The sequence below is a fragment of the Bos grunniens genome, chromosome 3, assembly GCF_055505025.1.
Source record: "Bos grunniens cultivar Pamir isolate PY7600 chromosome 3, Bosgru_T2T1.0, whole genome shotgun sequence".
NCBI lineage: Eukaryota > Metazoa > Chordata > Mammalia > Artiodactyla > Bovidae > Bos > Bos grunniens.
In genome coordinates, this window is record NC_141167.1 from 105,801,607 (window position 1) to 105,823,364 (window position 21,758).

The window sequence follows — 21,758 nt, forward strand, 5'->3', positions numbered from 1 at the left end:
GTTTGCTTTTTCTCCTTTGGCCCCAACACAACCACAGAAGACGACTCCCTAATTCAACAAATAACCCAAGTACGTGACAGCAGGCAGTCAGGATCCCGGGGTCCCAGGCCACTTCTGCCCTATGAGTCGGGGACAGGACAAATCACCAAGCCTCATTGAGTTGCCGTGTTTTAATCCACTAAACAGGGTCTCTGGACTCTATTCTGCCTGCTTGCTTCTCTGGGTCATTGGGAGAAGCAGAAGAGCATGAGTCCTGGATTTTGTGTTCCCCAGCTTTTTGTGGCTTCTCTTATTTGGATTTCATGCTTATATATAGGAAGTAGGTGAGACAGGCTTATATCTCCAACCTACAGATCAGAAGAATGAGATTCAGCAAAGGAAAAGATCCAGTGTTCCCCAAGAACCATAAGCCATATACACTCATAGGCACTTGTCTTATTTAATAGAGGGTAAATGACTTGCCTGGCTTCCCAGACGGTGCTAGTGGTAAAGAATCTGCCTGCCAATGCAGGAAATGCAAGAGACATGAGTTTGATCCCTGGGTTGGGTAGATCCACTGGAGTAGGAAAAGGCAACCCACTCCAGTATTCTTGCTTGAAAAAGTCCATGGACAGAGGAGCCTGGTGGGCTACAGTCCATGGGGTCCCAAAGAGTCAGACACGACTGAGCGTGCGCGTGCACACACACACACACACACACACACACACACACACACACGTGACTTGCCCAAGGTCACGCAGCTGGTGCTCTGTGTTAGGCTGTGAGCCAGGGTTTTCTGACTTCAGGTGTCACTGCTTTCAATTTCATAGACAATGAAAGCTTACATTTAGAAATATAAGGTGTTATTATAATCATTGGCTTCCTGGGCGCTAGTGGTAGAAAACCCACCTGCCAACGCAGGAGACCTAAGAGACCCGGGTCTACCCTAGGTTGGGAAGATCCCCTAGAGAAGGAAATGGCAACCCACTTCAGTATTCTTACCTAGAGAATCCCATGGACAGAGGAGCCTGGAGGGTTAGGTCCATAGGGTTGCAAAGAGTCAGACACGACTGAAGTGACTTAGCACCCACGCATTACAATCATTGCTAATGTTACTGAAATTGAACCAAGTGGGTTCTAGTGTAGGTTAACTATGAAGTCACTCAGTCGTGCCCGACTCTTTGTGACCCCATGGAGCATAGCCTGCACCAAGCTCCTCCGTCCATGGGATTTTCAAGGCAAGAGTACTGGAGTGGGTTGCCATTTCCTTCTCCAGGGAATCTTCCCAACCCAGGGATCGAACCCAGGTCTCTCACATTGTAGACAGACACTTTACCGTCTGAGCCACCAGGGAAGTCCAACTATAGAAGGCCTTGAACTCTAAAACAAGGAATATGACATAAGCTTCTAAAGGGAGCAACTGCAGGACTTTTAGGGGAAACAGAATGTACCTAGTGATAGTGTAATTTGAGGTCAGAGAAGCTACGTCTCCAATCCAGTGTAAGATGACAGGGATCTGTGTCCGGGAGGCAGCAGGAAGAGCTAAGTCTAAGAGACATTACAGTGTAAGAACCATGGGGCTTAAGGTCTGAATAAGGGCTGAATGGGGTGGGCAGGCACAGAGATAGTGAACAGTTTTGAGCCTGTAAGATAGCTATGCCCCAGCCAGTAGTCCTTCTCCCCTTCTTCACTGGTAAAAGAGCCCAGCAATGAGTAATGGCCGCCAATAATAAAGACTACATTTTCCTAGCCATGTGAATGACCAATGAATGTGAATGGAAATGACATGTGTTACTTTTAAGAAATGTCTTTAGAGGAAAAAAAAGCACACATTATTCTGTCTCTTCCTCCCTCCTGCTGGCTAGAATGTAGATGGGATAGCTAGAACTCTGGCAGCCTTCTTGAACTACGAGGAAGAAGCCATATACCAAGGCTGGCAGGACGAGGCGGAAGCAGCCTGGGTTCCTAACGCCATGAAGCGCCACCCCTGCTTCTTACTGACCCTTTCCCAGTATTCTTTCGCATAAGACAGAAACTTCTATTTTGTTCAAGCTGCTGTTTGTTTGGATTCCCTGTGATTTGCAGCCCAAAACTAGTACTAACTGGAAAGGTTCTTAAGAAAAAGAAGATAGAAACAGAAAAGCAGAGGGAAATGAGGGGCAGAGGGATGAATTTGGAGAGACTGATGCTGGAGCTGCAGCTCCAATACTGTGGCCACCTGATGTGAAGAACTGACTCACTAGAAAAGACCCTGATGCTGGGAAAGATCGAAGGCAGGAGGAGAAGGGGGTGACAGAGGATGAGATGGTTGGCTGGCATCACCGACTCAATGGACATGAGTTTGAGCAAGCTCTGGGAGATGGTGAAGGACTGGGAAGCCTGTGTGCTGCAGTAGGGAGTTGCAAAGAGTCGGATGCAACTTAGTGACTAAACAGCAACAACGATGACTCTGAAAGAGGCTTAATACTCGGGACACTCAGTCTTGGTCGGGCACACAGGAGGCACTCAAGGACTCCACTCTGCCGCCACCACCCTTGTAAGTCACCATTTTCTTTTGCCTGGTCTGTGCAATGGCCTTCTAACTCATCCTCCTAGTAGTTTTCTTGCCCATTTCCAATTTATTCTCCACAAGATGCAGAGTGATAGTCTTAGAATGAACGAGGTCGTATTACTTTCTGACATAAAACTTTCAGAGGCCTCTCACTGCACTTGCCTTTGACCCCTTAACATGGCCCCTGGAGTCCCCTCTGCAGCTCAGGCCTTGCACAGTCACATGCCCATCCATATCACTCTCCTTCCAGCCACTCCACAACCATGCTCTTTGCCAGCTCAGGATCTTTGTACATGCTGTTCCCTCTTCTTGAAAAGCTCAACCCCTTGGTCTGTAAATAACTCGTTCCTTCCCATCCTTCAGATCTTAGCTGAAACATAACTTCTCTGTGGAGAGACCTTCCAAGCAGGTCCCAGCTGAGTAGGATTCCTCTCCAACCCCATTACTTAAAAATCATTGCAACCTTGTTTATCTTAACACCTTCAACAGTATGTACCATAGATCTGAAAGTACATACATGTGTCTTGAGTTGTTATTGTTCTACACAGTCTTCCCTGGTAGACTATAAATCCCATGAGGGATTATATGTGTGTTTTACTATCTAAGGTATATTTAATGGCTAACACAATGCCTGGTGAACTGTAGGGCTCAATAACCATTAATGTTATTGTTACTCAGCAAGTGATTCATAATTGAACCTTACAGCTCAGGGGACAGACTTGGCTCAATGTTTAGACTTAGGAGGTGAGGATGCATTCTTGAGAAAGTAGATGCATTCTCTGGGGTGGAGAATGTCATTTAGGAAGCAGATCTGATGGAAGAAAGAAGGGAGTGGGGAAGACCAGTATGAAATGGTCCAGAGAGCAGAGGGTGGAGGGAGTGAGCTCAACATTTGGGCATTCTCTGTTTCAAGATCTGCATGGGTCTGATAAACCACTGCTTTTATCAGCAGGAAAACGAAGGCAGAGAAATGGGCTCCCAGGCCAGATCCCCAGCACCTTGCTAGGGATGTCCATGGAGACCAATAACAACTCGAGCCCAGGCATATACTTACAAATCTACGGCACATGGCACTTACTGTTGAGGTGTTGAAAGAAACAAGGTTGCAATGATTTTTTTTAAAGTAATGGGGTTGGAGAGGAAACCTACTCAGGTGGGTCCTGCTTGGAAGGTCTCTCCAGAGAAGTTATATTTCAGCTGAGATCTGAAGGATGGGAATAAACGAGTCATGTCCTGGAAACAGGACATGAGCCTCTTGACACTTAGGAGTCCTACCTGGTTCCCCACTTGGCTTAACAGCCCCTGGCCTGAACTCAGCTGTGGCTCAGTCAGGTGGCGGGCCGAGTGGTGTGGGGGTGCTGGTCACCAGGCACAGATTAGGAAGGACCCGTGCAGTTGAATTCAGGGAATATTAACAAAATAGGCTGTGGGGCTAGAGGATAGGATTGTCCAAAGTGCTATACCTAAACAGAGACGTGCCCTGACTCTCACTCCCTAATTCCAGGTCATTTTGCTTGTTCTGGGAGATGCTTGCCCTTGCTATGGGCCACTCTCAAGCTGCATTAAAAACTAATGGTGAGAAAATGAGAGGTTGCCTAATCCTTGGGGCACAGTGTTCAGTCTGGGACCTCCAACTGGTGGAGACATTGATGAACAAGGAGGAGGGTAAGCAAGAGAGTGGAGTCTGATCGGGACAGAGTCCTGTGTTGAAGGATCAGAGACCTTTAGATTGAAGAAGATGAAACCTGAATTCTCAAATATTTAAGGGGCTTCCCCAGTGGCTCAGCGGTAAAGAATCTGCCTGCAATGCAAGAGAGAAAGGAGACTCAGTTTCGATCCCTGGGTGGGGAAGATTCCCCTGGAGGAGGGCATAGGCAACCCACTCCAGTATTCTTGCCTGGAGAATGTTAGAGACAGAGGATCCTGGAGGGCTACAGTCCATGGGGTCATATAGAGTCAGACACGACCAAAGCAACTAAACACACACAGGCACGGTGGAAGAGGGAAGACAAGCCTGCTTCACTGGGTCCTCCGCATGTGCTAAATGCTTCGCTTTGTGCTAAGGGCTTTTTGTGAATTATCCCATTTCCTGGATGTCCTGAGGCTAGCTTGCCCAAGGTCAGGGTGCTTAAGAGGTGGAGCAAGACCCCAAGCCTGTATCTGCCTAGAAGGCAATGGTTTAACCACTAGCCTATGTTGCTTGAATTTTTGTGTGGCTACAGAAGACAGTGTTAGGACCCAGGTCAGAAACTACAAGGAATTTAATTTGAACAAAGATTAGGAAGATAGTTCTAAGTCAGAGTTGTCTGCAGATTGGGTTGAATCATTATTTTTTTTTAACTTTTATTTTTTATTGGAATATAGCCAATTGACAATGTTGTGATAGTTTCAGGTGGATACATATACATGTATCCATTCTCCTCCAAACTCCCTCTCATCCAGGCTGCTACATAACATTGAGCAGAGTTCCCTGCAAGACAGTAGGACCTTGTTGGTTATCCATTGTAAATAGAGCAGTGTGTACATGTCCATCCCAAGCTCCCTAACTATCTCTTCCCCCTCATCCTTCCCCCTGCCCCAGCAACCATGAGTTTGTTGAATGAATGGTCTTTTAGAGTGATGAGTTCCCTGTCCCAGAGCATGGTCAGTAGAAGCAGCATGACTCTAGAGAGATTAAGTACATGTACAATGTCCAAGGTCTATGGTGGAACCAGAAGCCAAACTGTCTTTTAACCCTGAGTTCAGGCTGTACCCAGCCTCTGAGCACCGTCACCACTGTGTCACTGCATGTATTGGCTCAGCTGAAACATGTTTAACATTTTCAAAAGGAGGTTTACTCACTAGACTCTGTGCCCCCTCTATTGTGGGGGTGTTGAGCCCATCTGGCCCTTCTCAGCATGTCCGTGCCTGTCTGGGGGCTTTATTGGCAGGCAGATCCCATGAACTTCTTGGGAAAACAAAAGAACCAGGTGTGGTAGGGTTGGTGGGTTCCCAGGGCCACTATTCCCAAGCCACCAGGGGATGGTGGTTGCCAGGGAAACTCTTGGGCAGCACACAGAGCCGGGAAGTAGGCATCCAAGTGGGGTGGGAGGTAGAGTGGGGCTGGGGATGCTCAATGAGGTGCCACTTGGAGTGTAGCATAGAAAGAAAGAAAGAAAGTGAAGTCTCTCAGTCGTGTCCGACTCTTTGTGACCCCATGGACACCAGGCTCCTCCATCCATGGGATTTTCTAGCAAGAGTACTGGAGTGGGTTGCCATTTCCTTCTCCAGGGAATCTTCCCGACCCAGGGATCGAACCCAGGTCTCCTGCATTGTAAATAGACACTTTACCGTCTGAGCCACCAGGGAAGTCCTATCTCACCCATATTCCCTTCCAGCTCAGCCTCTGGGAGGCTGGAGCCAAGTCTCAGGGGATGGAGGAGACTCTAATTAAGTGGAAGGAGAATATCTTATGAAAAAAAATCCCCCAGCAGCTATGCTATGAGAGCAGGAGTGCAGGGTTTCACACTAGCCTGGGCGGCGGCAGCGATGCCCACAGTGGAGGGGGGAGGAAAGCCCAGGGTGGCAAGGAGTGCGCATGACATGTGCCAGGCCACTGAACACATGGAGAAGGTCTGTGGGATGAGGGTCCCATCCCTTGCTGGTGGGGGCCTGCACTGAAATGCAGGGCACCATGGGATCGCCAGGGGCAAACAAAACCACCCCAAAGTTGAAAAATGGAAAAATTGACAGAATGTAGCTTTCCTGTCTTGACAAATGTCAGCCCACAAATAGATGTGGCTGACGCAGCTTACAGGAACCCCTCCCTTTTCCTCACCTTGGCTCCCTCCAAGGATTCCCACCCCTGTAAGATTTTTGGCATTGTCTCCTCCTAGTGTTGCAGCGTTTTTCATTTGGTCCTGGGGAAGAGAAGCCTGGGTCCCCTTAGGCATCTATGATAAAAAACAAGCAACTTCCCTCTTATACATCAAGGATGGTAACTAACTGTGTACCATTCCGGGTGGTATCGGAAAGATGGTCATTCCAGGTCTTTTCTGTAGGGCTTAATTCTCAGATCCTGGTTGAGAAAGGTTGAATGATTCTTTCCAGCTGGAGAAAGAGCCCTGTCCGCATGTGGATCTACCCTAAGGCAAAAATCCTGGAGGCAAAAAGGCACTGGCCACCTCTTAGCACCAGGCTTCCCCAGTGGCTCAGCAGTAAAGAATCCGCCTGCAACGCAGGAGATGAAGAAGATGTTGGTTCAATCCCTGGGTGGGGAAGATCCCTTGGAGGAGGGCATGGCAACCCACTCCAGTATTCTTGCCTGGAGAAGCCCATGGACAGAGGAGTCGGGTGGACTACAGCCCATAGGATCGCAGATTCAGACACAACTGAAGCAACTGAGCACAGCACCTCCCAGCGAGAGAGAGTTTAGGGAAACCTAGTGTTTAGCGTAACAGAGGGAGGAGGAATTTGGAGATTGACTTGACTGTTAAAATAGAATGGTTTCTCTGTACAACAGAGTTCACTTTGCACCCACAATGTCCCAAACTTAGTGCTTCAGAATGCTAATTTTGGGGGGGCATTTTCCTCATTTCTTGATTCCCCTTTCTAAGAGGTGTCATTCGTTACTTATAATTTGTGAATGTTATTTAATGTAAATAAAAGTACAAATAAACCAGTCACAAATTAACAATTGCCATGCCAAATTACGAAAGAGCACAAAAAAACTTCCAAGAAGAAAGAGGAAAGAAGTTTTGAATCAGAAATAACAGAGAAAGAGCAAGTGGTCTGTGAGTGAGTAAGGATCAATGCAAACCATGCGCGTGAAATAAGAATGGGGCTCGGCAAGAAGCAGAAGTGAGGGGCAGCGCTGGGACAGAGGACCAGTCCTCAAGTGTATTCTTGCGTCTCTGGGCGCGGGCGCCACAGCAGGGTTGAACCTGAACTCTGGCTCCTCCCCGAAGCCCGCCCCTGCCCTGAGACCCCGCCCACCGCGCGCCCCCTGCACCAGCCTGCTCCAAAGGCCTTGACCTTACAGGAAGCACCTGCGGGCTGGCAGTTTCTCTCGACTGGATGGGGCGCTCCCGCGTCATCGCTGGGCCCCCAGAGCCTGACCCACCCAGAGCCGGTGCTGAAGAGCTAATGCCAGCCGGGCGTCGGATCACACCTAACAAGCAGAACTCCACCTGCTTGGACACTGGTTCTAGGTCCTCCCGTAATCATCCCACGGCCACAGAGGGGCTCTAAGTGTCACGCCTGCCTGGGGGAGGGAGGACCCCAGCCTAGGCTTACGCCCACTGAGGCCAGCGCCTGCTAAATCTGAAGGGGAACCCTTTAGGAAGGAACTTTTATTGTGCTTTTCTGAGAAAATTACATGTAAAAAATGAGTGAGCCATTCAACTTTACTTTGAAGCCCTGTTGATAGAAAATGTGAGTGTCTGTGGAAGATGAGAAGAGGGGCTTTGTGGAGGGAGGAAAAACAAAATGATCCCTCTTTACATGAAAACACACACACACACATATTGTCATGCATTCTCACTGCAAGTAAAATGTAACCAAAAAAATCACATGTAACATCCCACAGAAAACAATATATGTATTTTCCAAGCATTTTCTATGCGTGTTAGATATCTATTTTTAATTGGTAACATCCTATATAATACTTTTGTGTGATCCTTTCAAAAAATATTACATCATGACTTTTTCCTACTTTATTATAGTCTTCAAAGGATGGGTTTAAAAAAAAATTGTTGCTTGATTACCCATCATATGGATGTGCTATGATTTATTTAACTGTTTAAATCCTGGACACTTACTTGGTTTCTGATTCTCCACTATTGTAGAATGCATATGAAGGACCTTGACATAAATTGATTGTTTCATTAGAATAGCTTCCTAGAAGGAGAATTCCTGGGTTAAAGTTATGAACTTGTAAAGGCTCCCTTGACATACTGCTAAATTGTTTTCCAGAAAGGCAGTGCTAATTTTCCTTCTTGCCATCAGTATGAGAGAAACAACCCACCCACTCCACCACCACCAATAACAACTTTCTTCAGGATTGAATTATATTTATTTAAAATTTTGTCAGTTCCAGAGGAGAAAAAGCAATTCTCCTTGTAGTTTCAATTTGCAGTTCTTTGATTTGAGAGGCTGTGTTTTTCATTTTATTGGCTATTTGTATTTCTTTCTTTGTGGCTGTGTTTTTATTTTTAGCTTTTTTTTTTTTTTTAACTGAGAAGATGAGTTTTTCTGATTGGTAACTAGGATTGCTTTGCACAATAGAGATATTTACCTCTTGCATGTTTGCTGCCAATATTTTTCCTAGTGTAACATTTGCCTTTTAAATAAGTTTATTTTTTTTGAAGAACAGAAATCCAAAATTGTATGTAGAATGTAATCAGATACTCCAGTGTTTTCCTTCACATTTCTTTTCTCCTAAGATTTTATGCTTAACAATTCTCTCCCATCTCAGGATTGATTGAATATTCACTTTGTTTTCTGGAGTTTGTTCATGGTTTCTTTTTGTATCTGACTCTTTGATCCACCTGGAATTTATTTTGGTGAGAGGTGGGATTCTAATTTGATTTTTAATCTAAGCATCCAATCCTTCCATTAACATGTATGGTATAATATATTGCTTCCTAATTGGTTTTTTCCCTCAAATATTTTCTCACATACTAGGATTTATTTTTAAGGTTTCCCTTAGGTTTCATTGATCTGTCATTACTGATTTTTCAGCAATGCCAAAGAGACTTAATTATCTTAGTTTTATAATACATTTTATTAATGATATCTGGTGGAGAAGGTCTTTCTCAAAGGTCTTTGCTTTCAAAAAAAGTTAAGCTATTCTCTTTTATTTGTTAAATTATCCTCAGAATCAGTAGGTATTCTGCTTTAAAATTTATATTTTTGTGTTTTCTTTTTTTCTTGATTAGACTTGCTAAACATTGATCCCTTTGAGATTTACTAATTCTGTTTTTAAATTAATTAATTCCTGTCTTTGTTATAAAACTAATTCGTTCTCCTGAGCCTTTTTGTTCTCCTAATGAATTCAATTTATTTTCATGCTTCTTTTTCTCAGTGTAAAACTTTAAGGATATTTTTCATCTGAGCACAACTTTGGGTACATCCTGAGTTTTGATTTATAGAGTTGTAATTTTTAAAATAGTCTTCAATGGTAGTTTTGAATAATTCTCCTTTGAACAAGTTGTAATTGAGGAGATTGCTTTCAAAACCCCGCTGCCCCAAAGTGTCCTTTTAGTTGAAGTTTTATGGCCTTGAAGTTAGAGAATGTGCCTGAAATTTTTTTTCTGATGTTTTGAAATGTGTGGCCAAGAAGTTGATCGATTTTTGTAAATGTGTTCAATGGATGCTTTAAAAATGTATTATTTGTTTATAGGCTACAAAGTTCAAAATTTATCAGTCAATTAAAACATTAAAAACTCAGATTCTCTATTCATAAAAAGTTCACAGTATTACTGTGTATAATGCATTTATCCAGATTAAATGGTTCCTTTGGACCATTTAATGATTTTGGCTTTGAATTCAACTTGGTTTAAAATGAAGATTTCTACTCAATTGCCCTTTGGTTTGTACTCACCTAATACATCTTTGCTATTCATTTATTTTTCTGGACCTTTCTATTTAAGGTACCTCTTTTGTAAACAGCATAACATTAAGTTCTGCTTTTAAATCCTATCTAGTAAGCGACACTGTCTTCTAATTGGGGAGGTAAATTCAAGTCTGTTGATTGTGACACATTTTAAGTTTGGTTTCCTCTCATCTTTTTTCATGCTTTCTGCTTTTCAATTTTTCCTTCCTGGTTCCTTTATTTTTCTGTCTCTGATGATGTTTGTGTTTCTCATCCAGGAATGTGGAAAATGCACCTTCTCCGGGTAGGAAAAAGCGAGATTCTCAGACAGGAGGTTGGGGGGGTCTCAGGTCTGCAGACCCCTTGTTCCATGACCCAAGGCACATTGCAAAACTGTAACTTCCCTGTGCCTCAATTTCCTCCCATGCAGGATGAAGATAACAACAGTCCCCATGCCTCATGGAGCTGTGGTCTGGATGAAGGGAAACAATACCTGGCTGACACTATTGTTATCATCATTAGACTTATAAAATTCTACCTGTGCTTACTTTTAGCTTTAAAAATGATTTAAACTATATTTCTCTAATTATTAAAATTGAGAGATAAGGCTTTTAAAATTATGTTCTACTTAAGATGATGAATTTAGCATGTATTTATTAATCCTTTCTAGACTTCTCTCACCTTTTTAATCTGTGGGTTAGCAACCCTCTCACTATGATTGAATTATTTTATTGCATACATTTACTCTTTCCAGAATCTACTCTTTTTTGACATCAGACTTTGGTTGCACGGTCATGTTTAAATGCAGTCGGATCACATGTTTACCTGGCTTCAGACATGTCCTCCTGTCTTTCTTTCATACTGTTCCATTGTTAAGATCCTAAATACGATTCACCCCGGGTCAACTAATATCCAAGCTCCCCACAAATGTAGGTTGTAACCGTCTCAGCCCACAAAACTCCAAGAATGACCCTTGTGTTCCCTCATGTAAATGACACTAATGCCCCAATGTCTCCTAGAATTTAGGGTTCCTAAGGAAAAGTCTGCTCTGTGTTGCCAATGTACACCTCGGATCGCTTAACCTTGCTGTTGTTCAGTCGCGAAGTTGCGTCCGACTCTTTGGGACCTCCTCGACTACAGCACACCAGACTTCCCTGTCCTTCACTATCTCCTGGACTTTCCTCAAGTTCATGTCCATTGAGTCGGTGGTGCTACCCAACTATCTCATCCTCTGTCGTCCCCTTCTCCTGCCCTCAATCTTTCCCAGCATCAGGGTCTTTTCCACTGAATCAGTTCTTTGCGTCAGGTGGCCAAAGTATTGGAACTTCAGCTTCAGCATCAGTCCCTCCAATGAATATTCAGGGTTGATTTCCTTATGTTTAACCCTACGATTCAGTAAATTTTCCAGAAAAAAAAATTTTTTCCCCTATTCTAGCTGGAAAACAGGAACGTTTTTGATCTGACTAATCTTAACCTCCTCACCACCCCTCTGGCCAGCCAATTCTGGAAAAGTTTTCTTCATGTATGTCCTTGATTATTCTTTTATCTAATTTATTATGGTTTCTTCCTCCAAAATAACTCGAGTGCTAGGATTCAGCCTTGACTCTGCAGCTTCTAATTCTGTCCTGTTCACCCTCTTCTCTCATCTCTTTGTTCTTGTCTTCTACATTCAGAGAGAACCTTTAACTTTGTCCTTCACATTCTGCATTAAAAAAAAAACTCAGCGGCATGATGTAGATTTTCTTTTTGCTAAAACAGTTGTCCTTCTCTGTGAACTCTAGGCTTATGTGAACTCTAGGCTTATGTGAACTCTAGGCTTATGTGAACTCGATAAATTTTCATTTCCTGTCTGCCCACTCTTCTCTATGATGATCACCTTCTTGCAGGCTATAAGGGATACCCAAGAATCTTCAAATGTTGCTTTTTGTTCCTCATAAGCAGTCTTTTGCATCTTGAGAATTATTTTCCTCTTTCTTAATGCTGCAGATTTGCTTCAAAGGCCTCCTATAGATTCCCCTTCCCTTCTCCCTTCCCTTCTCCCTACCTTCCTTCCCCTCCTTACTCCTCCCCACTCCACTGCCCATTGCCAGGAATCCAACTTTGAATGAGGAGTGATCTATCCAGACTTGGCACCAGCAGCAGGATGGCCCCGGGCTGCTCCTCTACCCTAAAGGAGGCTGATTTCCCCTTTCTCCAGCTGGAGGGCAGGGTTTTGGGTCTAGCAGGCTTCGTCCAATGTGGCAGATAATTTCCTATCCTTACTAACTAGTCTTCTCACTCTCCAAACCAGTGGTTTGCAACATCTAAATCATGGACCCCTGATAGTGCAATTTTTCTGAGCATTACCCTCCCTCTGCTCTATGGATATTTATTATAAATTGTTCTATAGCTTGGAAGCCTCTTCTTATCTTCCTTGTGATGGGAGGGGTGGCTCTGTTTTAATGAGAGAAAGAATGGCCATTCATGGTATTTCTCCTGTTCTAGCAGCCAGGTCTCCAAAATTAAATTTCTCATAAAAATACCAATGTGCAGACATAGCTGGAAATTCACACCATCATCACCAAGGACCTGTGGATAGGCTGGAAGCCCTGAGATACTGACACAGCCTGGGGCCTCAGGAGAGAGGAGACCAAAGGGATTCCATCCAGGAGGCTAGGAGGTCATTTACAAAGCCTGGCTAGGGATCACAAGCCTCGGCTCACTCTGTCAGTGTCATGGGAGACCCTGTTGCTTCTCCTAGGAAGATAAGCACCCATATGTGAGCTGGTAGACTTCTTTTGGGGTGTGCCCCCTGAAAAGGAAGCCCCCTGCCCCTCCTGGTGGCCTTTAGGCCTGGGGCCTCCGACGGTCTCTCCACCAGCTAGGCAGCTCAGCGTGTGACAGTGCTTAATGAGGAGGTTCCTCGGATGGGCTCTGGGAGGCCTGTGGGAGGCAGGCACACGGCCAGGAGAATCCCAGAGAATGCCGAGTGCCACAACTGTCAGGGCTTAGAACCCATGATGTAATGCCTCGGCGGGGTCCAGGGAAAACAAGCCTGCTGTTGACGCTGCCCTCCCAGCAACCAGGCACTGCCCTCCTGATAGCAGGCTGTTCTGGGTAATTACCAATTCCCTCTCCCTCCTTGGGAGGAGGAAATGTGAAAAACCTTTATTGTCACATAAAAGCCAACCCCAGCTATGAGAAATGTCTTTTCAAATGAGGCTTGCTGAGGAGGGATTTCCATAGCAACTTCAGAAGTGTATGTACACAGCTAGAGATGCATCCGGGCTGATGAAACCCACCTGGAATGTGAACAAGCCCCGCTCGGGGTATCAGCAGAGGAGAGTTTTTTCGAGAACCTGTCACGCTGCTATGTGACCTTGGGCAAGTCCTTTACCCTCTCTGCTGTCTCAGGTGACAGAATTGTCATTCCATCAGGCTGAGAGCAATCGAGACCATCTTGCCCACACTGTCCTCCCACCCTGGCCGAGGCTCCGGGCCTCCACAGCAGCCCCTGCCTCCAGTTTCTGTCCAGTCTCTGGCTGACTAATTCCTGTCTCTGCCAGTCTTGCTTATTATTTGACATTGAGGAAAGAAAATGCTCATTTGGGCTTGGTTCTAAAAGAAATTGCTTGGTCTTTGTAACAGCAGTGCTTTGCCTGATTAGGAAAAAATATACTTATTCGTGTTTGCTTTCACAGTTCCATAGGTCAGATGCCTAGGAAAGCCGCTGAGATGTGAACGTGGAAGGTTTGCTGGGCCCGCGTTCAGGATCAAGGTGAGTGGGGCCTGGAGGACAGGGGACGGGGAGAGGGTCCAGTATCCCATGATCCCACAGGAGTCCGGAAACCGGGAAGGCCCTGCAGAGCTATCCAGCAGGGGACGGAGGGGCTGGGCCTTTAAACTCCTACACTGACAAGTTGCTGGATGCTTGCTGCCCTGGGCAGGAGGCCTGACCCTGGCTAAGGCAGCTCCCTTCATCCAGAGCAATTCTGCCATGGCCAAAAACCCCAGCTGAGGGAATGAGAGCCTGGGTGGGGAGGGGACCCCTGGGTGGCCCGCCACAGCATCCACTACCTACACTCGGATAAGTTGGAAATTAACATGAAGGTGGCCCTGAGAACAGGGTGACAAAATGGTTAAGAGCACAGACATCGGAGGCAGGCCAAACAGCCAGACTGGGATGTAAGCATCAGTCTCAGTGGCTTTAAGGCGCTCGGAGCGGGAACGTCGCCAGGAGAGTTTAGGCCACAGTTTCCTTGTAAGTGCAGCATTTGGCCTGGGCTGGTGAGACAAATATAAAGTTCAGAGTCAGAAGCAAGTTCAAATTCTGGCTCCGTGTGTCCTGGCTCCTCAGGCCAGTCACTTGACATCAGTTTCCTCCACTCTAAAATGAGGACAGCCACAGTGCACTCTCACAGGCCCCCTGTGAGGGCAAATGGAGCTGCCGGTGAATTAGTTCACACAGAACTGGCACAGGGAAAGTGCCCAAGAAACAGGGGTGACAGCAACATGTGTTTTAATATACCTCATGTGAGATCTAAGCAGATGCCTCCTGGTCAAAGGGCCTTTTCACAGAGAAGGGGAAACTTTAGGAGAACCTTTGATTTGCTCATTGCTCCTCTGTGCCTTTGCCTTGGGCTTCAGCTGGGCATGTCAGTCATCTCTGCAGACAGAGGCCCACGGGCTGATGGGGCCAGGTCAACCCAGTCCCAGCGTGGAGGCCATGGAGGGTCATTCAGCGTAACAGAGTACTTTGCAAGCTACACATTTTGAAGCAGGCTTACCTTCTAATAAAAAATCATCACCCATACTTCTGACAGGTTCAATAAACAATGGAACTCACTTGCTGGTACTTCGTTCCACATTTGCTCATCTGAGACAATGAGGTGATGATACACACCAAACAGGATCATTTTGAGAACATGGAAGATTTCAAACACCTTAAAGGGCTATGTAAATTCGATTATTATTGTTGCTGGAAGACTCAGCTTTGATCAATTACAAAGGAAAACAAGAAGAGCATAGGTCAACCTATAGTAGGCTTGTTCTAATTATTAAAAAGCAGCCACAAGATTCCCAAGAGTTATCAAGAGATCTCTGTTATTAATTGTTACTATCACTATTATGGTATACATTTCACATGTGTTATCTGGCTCCAACAACAAATCCTAAAAAGTTGGTATTATTAATTCCAGCTTGCAGATGAGAAACCTGAGGCCCAGAGAGGTAAAGTGACTGGCACCATATTGCTCAACTAACAGGACTTTGGGCTTGGAACCCAAACATATGCTTTCTCCATTGTAGAAAGAGTGTCTGCTTACCAGAGAAGGTTCATGAAGCCTGGCGAGGTATGGTCCTACTTAGAACAGATGTTATAATGTCAGCTGTTGAGTAATGATGGGGTTCTGAATACATGGGTATTGTGTGTCCTTCGGGCTTTATATGTAAGAAATGTGTCCCAGCTTGGTACTGGCTCTAAGAAACTGACCCTGCCGTATGGAGGGGTCCCTGTCCGGCTGCAGCAGAATGGGCTCTTTGTTTGACTGTGTGTCTGCTGACCAAACATCTGAAGGAACTGTCTGCATACAGAATATTTTCAAAATAGGTGGGAAATGTGGTTCAGTGCATACCTGAGATGTTTTTAGACCAACTCTCCTCCAGAATGCTCTTGCGTGTTTTCTCTGGTGCATGGAATATTCGATAATACAATTTTAAGTGATGATGAATGAAGGATGACTACAGGATCTGAGTAAATTACACAGGATGCATGACCAGCCCTCCCAGCGTACTAAAAATTACCTCTCTCAAGTGAATATAGATCTTCCCTTCTATCTCAAGTGATCCTTATTTTAAAATGAGGACACCGAGGCTCAGACATGTGAAGTGACTTGCTCAAGCTCTCATGGCTACATAGGGGCAGAATCCAGGTTTTTAACCTTCATGTTCAGACTCCACATACAAAATCAGAGAAAAATGAATGTCCAGAACCAGCTTGAAAGGGAGAGGAGCCAGAAAGGGCAGCTTGGCAATGGCTGTGGAAGGGGGTAGCCATGGACGAATCTTGAGCCTCAACGATGGCAGTTCTGAGGCACTGGCATGATGCCCTAGAGCCCCCAATCTCTATTAGGCCACGACCCCCTCCTCTCCTACCAGTCACTTCTGAGTCATGGCCCCGCCACCAGCCTCCTAAACAATGGTTCCCAAAGTACAGTTCATCAGTGCTGCTGCTGCTGCTGCTGCTAAGTCGCTTCAGTCGTGTCCAACTCTGTGCGACCCCATGGACTGCAGCCTACCAGGCTCCTCCGTCCATGGGATTTTCCAGGCAAGAGACTGGAGTGGGTTGTGCAGTACTTCTTAAATGTCAAGGAGCATACAAATCACAAACGAATTTGTTAAAGTGAAAATTCTATTCAGTAGTTCTGGTGTGAGGCCTGAGATTCTTCTTTTTAACAAGTTCCCAGTGATGCTGATGGGTCTGTGGACCAAATTTTTGAGTAGTGAGGCATCAATAGTAATGTACAAGGAAAAGGACTTATGGGTGAATATGCTTGAGAAAATCTGGAGTTGACAAAATTAAACTAGTTTCATTACTGCAGGACTTCTCAGAGCCTTTAAAATGCTAGCGAGCATTCTTTAACTCCAAGAGGGAGAGTTAACACAGAAATTATAAAGTTATACATGCAAAAGGGGTAACGATATACCCAGGATGCTTTGAGATATATTGGTTTACAAAGAACAAGAAATGAGGCAGATTATATATGCATTTTTCTCAGCTTACCTTGGTTCCAGTGTTTCAACGCTGCAGCTCATATTCAGCCCCAACTTGGTCCTCCCCTTTCCCATTTTCGCCTGAGGTGTTTGGATAACATGCCTGCTTCTTCCATCAGACCACATACATCTGGGCCTCCCTGCCCCTCCCCCTGCCCTCATCCTAGCATAAGCAGTGTGCTGGGAGGCCCCAGGTGAGTGCAGAACTAGACCCACGGAATACCTTTCACAGACACGGACGGTCCAGGCAGCAATGATCCACAGTGAGATGCTGAACACTAGCAGCACAGTGCCTGGGCAGATGGTCATGAGGGTCTTCATGACGAAGCGCGTGTTGAAATTGATCTTGTTGAGGGCCCCAATGCTTCGGGACGAGGCGTCGGTGAAGAGCTTGCTATGCAGTAGCATGACGCGGGCGATCAGGTACAGGCGCAGGAACATGGGGATGGACAGGATGATGTCCACGTCGGCCTCCGCCCGCGAGGGCGTGTAGGAGAAGGCCAGGCGTGCCGTCCAGAAGAACTTGTACTCGCCAGGAATGGGGTGGATGGCACACACCAGCATCTCCAGGCTGATGTAGAGGATGCGCTCATAGGTCATGGCTATCCGCCAGTCATCTGCACCATTGTCAATCACGAAGAGCTGTGGGAGCAGAAAGCCTGTGAGCACAGCCCGGAGGAAAGCACACAGTGGGGGTGAAGGAGGACGGGGCAGCTGATGCACCCCGGGGAACCTCTTTGGAGACCTCACTTGGGTGAAGACAGCCCTGGACGGGGAGTCAGGAGACCTGGCTAAGACACATCAATCTCTGGGCCTCTGTTTCTGTAAATTGCTCCCCAAGGTTTCTTCCAGCTCTGAGGGGCCCCTAAACCGGCTTTGCCATGACTAAGAAGATGCACAGCTCACTATATTGAACACAGGTCCCTGGGCCCCTGCCAGGCCCTGAGCTGAGCCCTGAGGGGGATGTGGAGATGAAAAGGTTCTGTTTCCTCAGTGAGTGAACTCATGGGGGCTAGCACAGACTCCTCTCCCCACAGGGAGAACAGTGTCTGCTGGTGGCACGCTGCTCTCAGTCGCTGCCGGGGTGTTAGTGCTGAGGGCCCTGGAGCCAAACTGCCTGGATCTGGATCCTGATCCCTACACTAACTAGCTCTGTGACCTCGAGCCAGTTACTGAGCCTCTCTGTGCCTCAGTTCCCTCCTCTGGGGACAGTGAGAGTAATATCTGCTGCATAGAGGTGGCCATGAAGCTGCAATGGGCTAGTATATATGAAGTGTGGGGAATCCTGCCTAGCACCAGCTCTGTAAGTATTAGTTATTGCTATTTTTAGCATTATTAATCCATGGGGTCTCTTTCTGGAAATGAGGGTTGGGCTCAGGGATGTCTAAGCTCCCTTTCAGCCCGCACCTTCTTTCCACAACACTGAGATTCTCGCTGTTGTACCAGGGAAGACGGTCAAAGCAGCTGAAACAAGCTTTCACTGAGCGCCTGCTGTGTGTCCAGCCTGGGCTCAGCGCTGGTTCACACACCAGGAAAGCCCTGGCTTATTCTCAAGGAGGTCTCACTGTGGAGTTCCCCATGCAAGGGGGCCTCATGTCCTTCCCCTCCATGGCCCCAGTCTCCGCTGCAAAATGAGAGGCTCTGAGATCCAATTTGGACATTCGAAGGTCCTGATTCTTAGAGGGTGAGGCCTGAGACCAGGGGCCTGTGTTGGACATGGGGGCCTCCTGGACAGGCATGTACCTCAGTTCTGAGAAGTGATGGAAGTGTTTATGCCATGCCATGCCCTCTCTGTGCTGGGCCCTTGCCTCTCCAGCTTGCTCTGTCCTGGTTTGCCCGTCACACAGCCCCACACATTGCCGGCTCCAGGGCCGCGCAGAGCAATTCTTTGCATGGCTGCTTGGGTTGGACCATAATGTAGGGGGCAGGGGCAGGGTCCCCCAGCTTAGCACGAGCCCGGCTCCACATGCACTGGTATAGCCTGGCCAGAGGAGCAGCCCTCGTGGGAAAGATTCGTGGCCAGAAAGAAATTCAGCTGCCTTAGAAAGAAATGAATGTTGGGGCCAGGGTTGGGAGGCAGAAGTTTGATTTAACCTGGAAAAGTTTGATTTAACCTTCAGCATGACGGGAGTAACAGAGAGGTTGGGTCAGCGTGCTGGTCAAAGGCTGAGCTGAGACTTCCTCACCAACCCCCATCTCTTTGCTCCACTTCACAGGTTGTTTAGGGATGTAGAGGCCCTTTCCTCTGTCTGTCCTGCTGTTTCCTCTACAGCTGGGGCCAAAGGAGACTTCTGCTGTCTTTTGTTGGTGGTGGTGGTGATTTTTTAAAAAACTGCTGTATTTTGAAGTTAGTCACCACGCACTTTTCTCTTCTTCCTTCACTGCCACCCTGACAGGCCATCCTAATAACCGAGGATGCAGGAAAGAAAACCGTGACACCCGTGCCTGGGACCTCTGAGGGTAAAAAGGGCCCATCAAGGGATCTGTGACACAAATTCAAGGTGAATCAGTGTAGTCATATGACTTGGGTAAGGGGTCTCCTGGCTGCCCTGCTTTTAGGGTCTGCCTGTGCCATCTTCCCTGCCACAAGGAGCAAGCACTGGGCTACTCAGCCGGCTGTGAAGAGGCAGGTGCAGCTGCAGGAGAGCTCACGGAGGGGAGGCAGCCTGTGCAAGATGCGCTCTCACCTTGCTGGACCACAGTTTGCCCTGCCTCCTGCCCTGGGATCTCATACAACTATGATGTGGAATAGAGGAGATAATGGGTATAAAAGGGCTTCATAAACTACAAAAGGTCATTCATTCATGCATTCAACAAACACACGCTGGAGGCCCTCTATCTGCTGGGGGCTGGGCATTCGAGATGCAGTGAAACAGCTCTGAGCATGGCTCCTGAGATGAGGCCATGGAGGGGAACTATTAACAGAAGGTACTATGGAAGCAAGGGGCTGAGGGGCCAACCTCAGCCCAGGCAGCTGTAATTGGAAAGGCATGATCTCTGAACGGGAGAGAGGACCAGCCCAGCACCAGCTGAGACTCCCCCTCCTTCCCCAGGGCAGCTGAGCTGGGGTTTTTCCAGACACAGGTTTCCACCATCAGTTAGGGGGACCTAGAGGCTGCTCAAAGGGTTCCCTCTGCTCCTAACTGCCACCGACAGGCTGAGCTATGGCAACGTGACTGCCTGGCCAAACTCTTCAAATACAAAATGAAAACCATCCGCCCTATAAGAAAGAATGGCATCAGGTTACTATAGTAACGGGGTTCACTCTGGGCAGAGTCGCAGGTTCCTTGGATTCCCTGATGAAGAATGAGAGTGTACGGCATGTTCAAGTGGCAGCAGGTCGGCAGTTCTGCCCGGCTTGATGAGAAGGGGCTGGCACCAGGGTGGTGTCCCCACCTGCCTCCCACATGACCTGCTTCTGCTACAGTTTCCTGGCACAAGGTTGGGGAGGGGGACAACATGCAGTAGTGGAGTTGGAGGCTGGTGAGCTGGACTGAAGTCTCACACATCCAGACACTAGCTGTGTGATCGTAGGCAAGCCCCTCACTTCTCTATGCCTATTTCCACTACTCTGTCATAAGACTATTAACCTTGACCCTGTCCATCTCTTGGGATTAGCATTAGGATCCAGTAATACAGATAATACAAGAGAACGTTCTTTACGAACTACAGTCGGCCATCGATATCCACAGATGAGGAATTGTGGATGCAGAGGGCTGAGGGTTCTATACCATTTTATATAAGGGACTTGGATTTTGGTGTCTACAGAGTTTACTGAGCTTGCTCCTCAGATTTTGGTGTCCACAGAGTTTACTGGAACCAATCCCCTGTGGATATCAAGGGATACCTGTACTCTCAAAATGTGAGGGATTATTAATCCTTGTGAGGCACTGAGAGACAGTATGTATGGGGGCCCATGGGGATATAGTCCAGGCTGAAGACCAAGAGCCTCTGCTAGACAGGGCTCCAGTGCAGGGGTCTGTCAGTCAGCAGGGTGGGCAGTACAGCCCAGAAGATTCCTTTGCTGTCCCATAGGAGGACACCCTTGTTCCTGCTCCCATCTGACCCCTGGAACCACAGCTCTGTAAGTGTAGCCTCCCTCCTTTCAGACTCAAGCAGATAACAGTACCCTATCCTGCCACATCCTCACTCAGCATCCTGTTCATTCCTTACAAGTCACAAGTCTCAGTTACGTATTCATCTTTACTTGGAACCCTGAGTATTCATTGGAAGGACTGAAGCTGAAGCTCCAATACTTGGGCCACCTGATGCCAAGAGCCAACTCATTAGAAAAGACCCTCATGCTGGGAAAGATTGAGGGCAAAAGGAGAAGGGGGCAGCAGAGGATAAGATGGTTAGATAGCATCACCAACTTAATGGACAGGAATCTGAGCAAACTCCAAGAGACAGTGAAGGACAGGGGAGCCTAGAATGCTGTAGTGCACGGGGTCGCAAAAAGTTGGATGCAACTTAGCTATTGAACAACAGCTTGGTTTTTATCTATCTCTTTCCCACCTCTCCACCCACCGCCCAGAGCAGTGTTTCTTGATCTGTCTGCAAGAATCACTTGGAAAGCTTATTTAAAAGACCCACATTCTGGCCCACCCTAGACCAAGTAAATCTGAAACTCTAGGCATGAGGCTCTGGCATTGGGAATTTTCTTAAGTTTCCTTGGGTGATCCCAAAATGTAACCCGAATTGTGACCCAAAAAGGGATGGGGGGGTCATAGCTGCCTTGTTTGCTGTGGAATCTCTGGTGCCAGCCCAGCTCTTAGCACAATAGGTGTTGGGTAAATTCTTGTGTAGTGAATGAATAATTCCTGTTGGCTGTGTGACCCTGGATGCTTAGACTCCTCCATCTTGGGTTTGATTTCCTCCTCTGAGGAATAGGTGGATAGGTTGGAT

The 21,758-nt window shown here is 46.8% G+C and overlaps 1 protein-coding gene across 10 annotated transcripts in view; it reads right to left on the reverse strand.

Annotated features, from left to right (window-relative positions):
- Positions 1-21,758, reverse strand: part of KCNN3 (potassium calcium-activated channel subfamily N member 3) — a 174,898-nt gene that overhangs the window by 56,010 nt on the left and 97,130 nt on the right. For 9 of the 10 annotated variants that reach the window (XM_086393021.1, XM_086393020.1, XM_086393019.1 and 6 more), the window contains one exon: positions 17,077-17,495. In XM_086393021.1, coding sequence (XP_086249147.1) covers positions 17,077-17,495 — 419 coding nt within the window. Of the gene's footprint in view, positions 1-15,026; positions 16,561-17,076; positions 17,496-21,758 lie in introns of those variants that run through there. The other variant, XM_086393024.1, reaches the window with a different exon arrangement.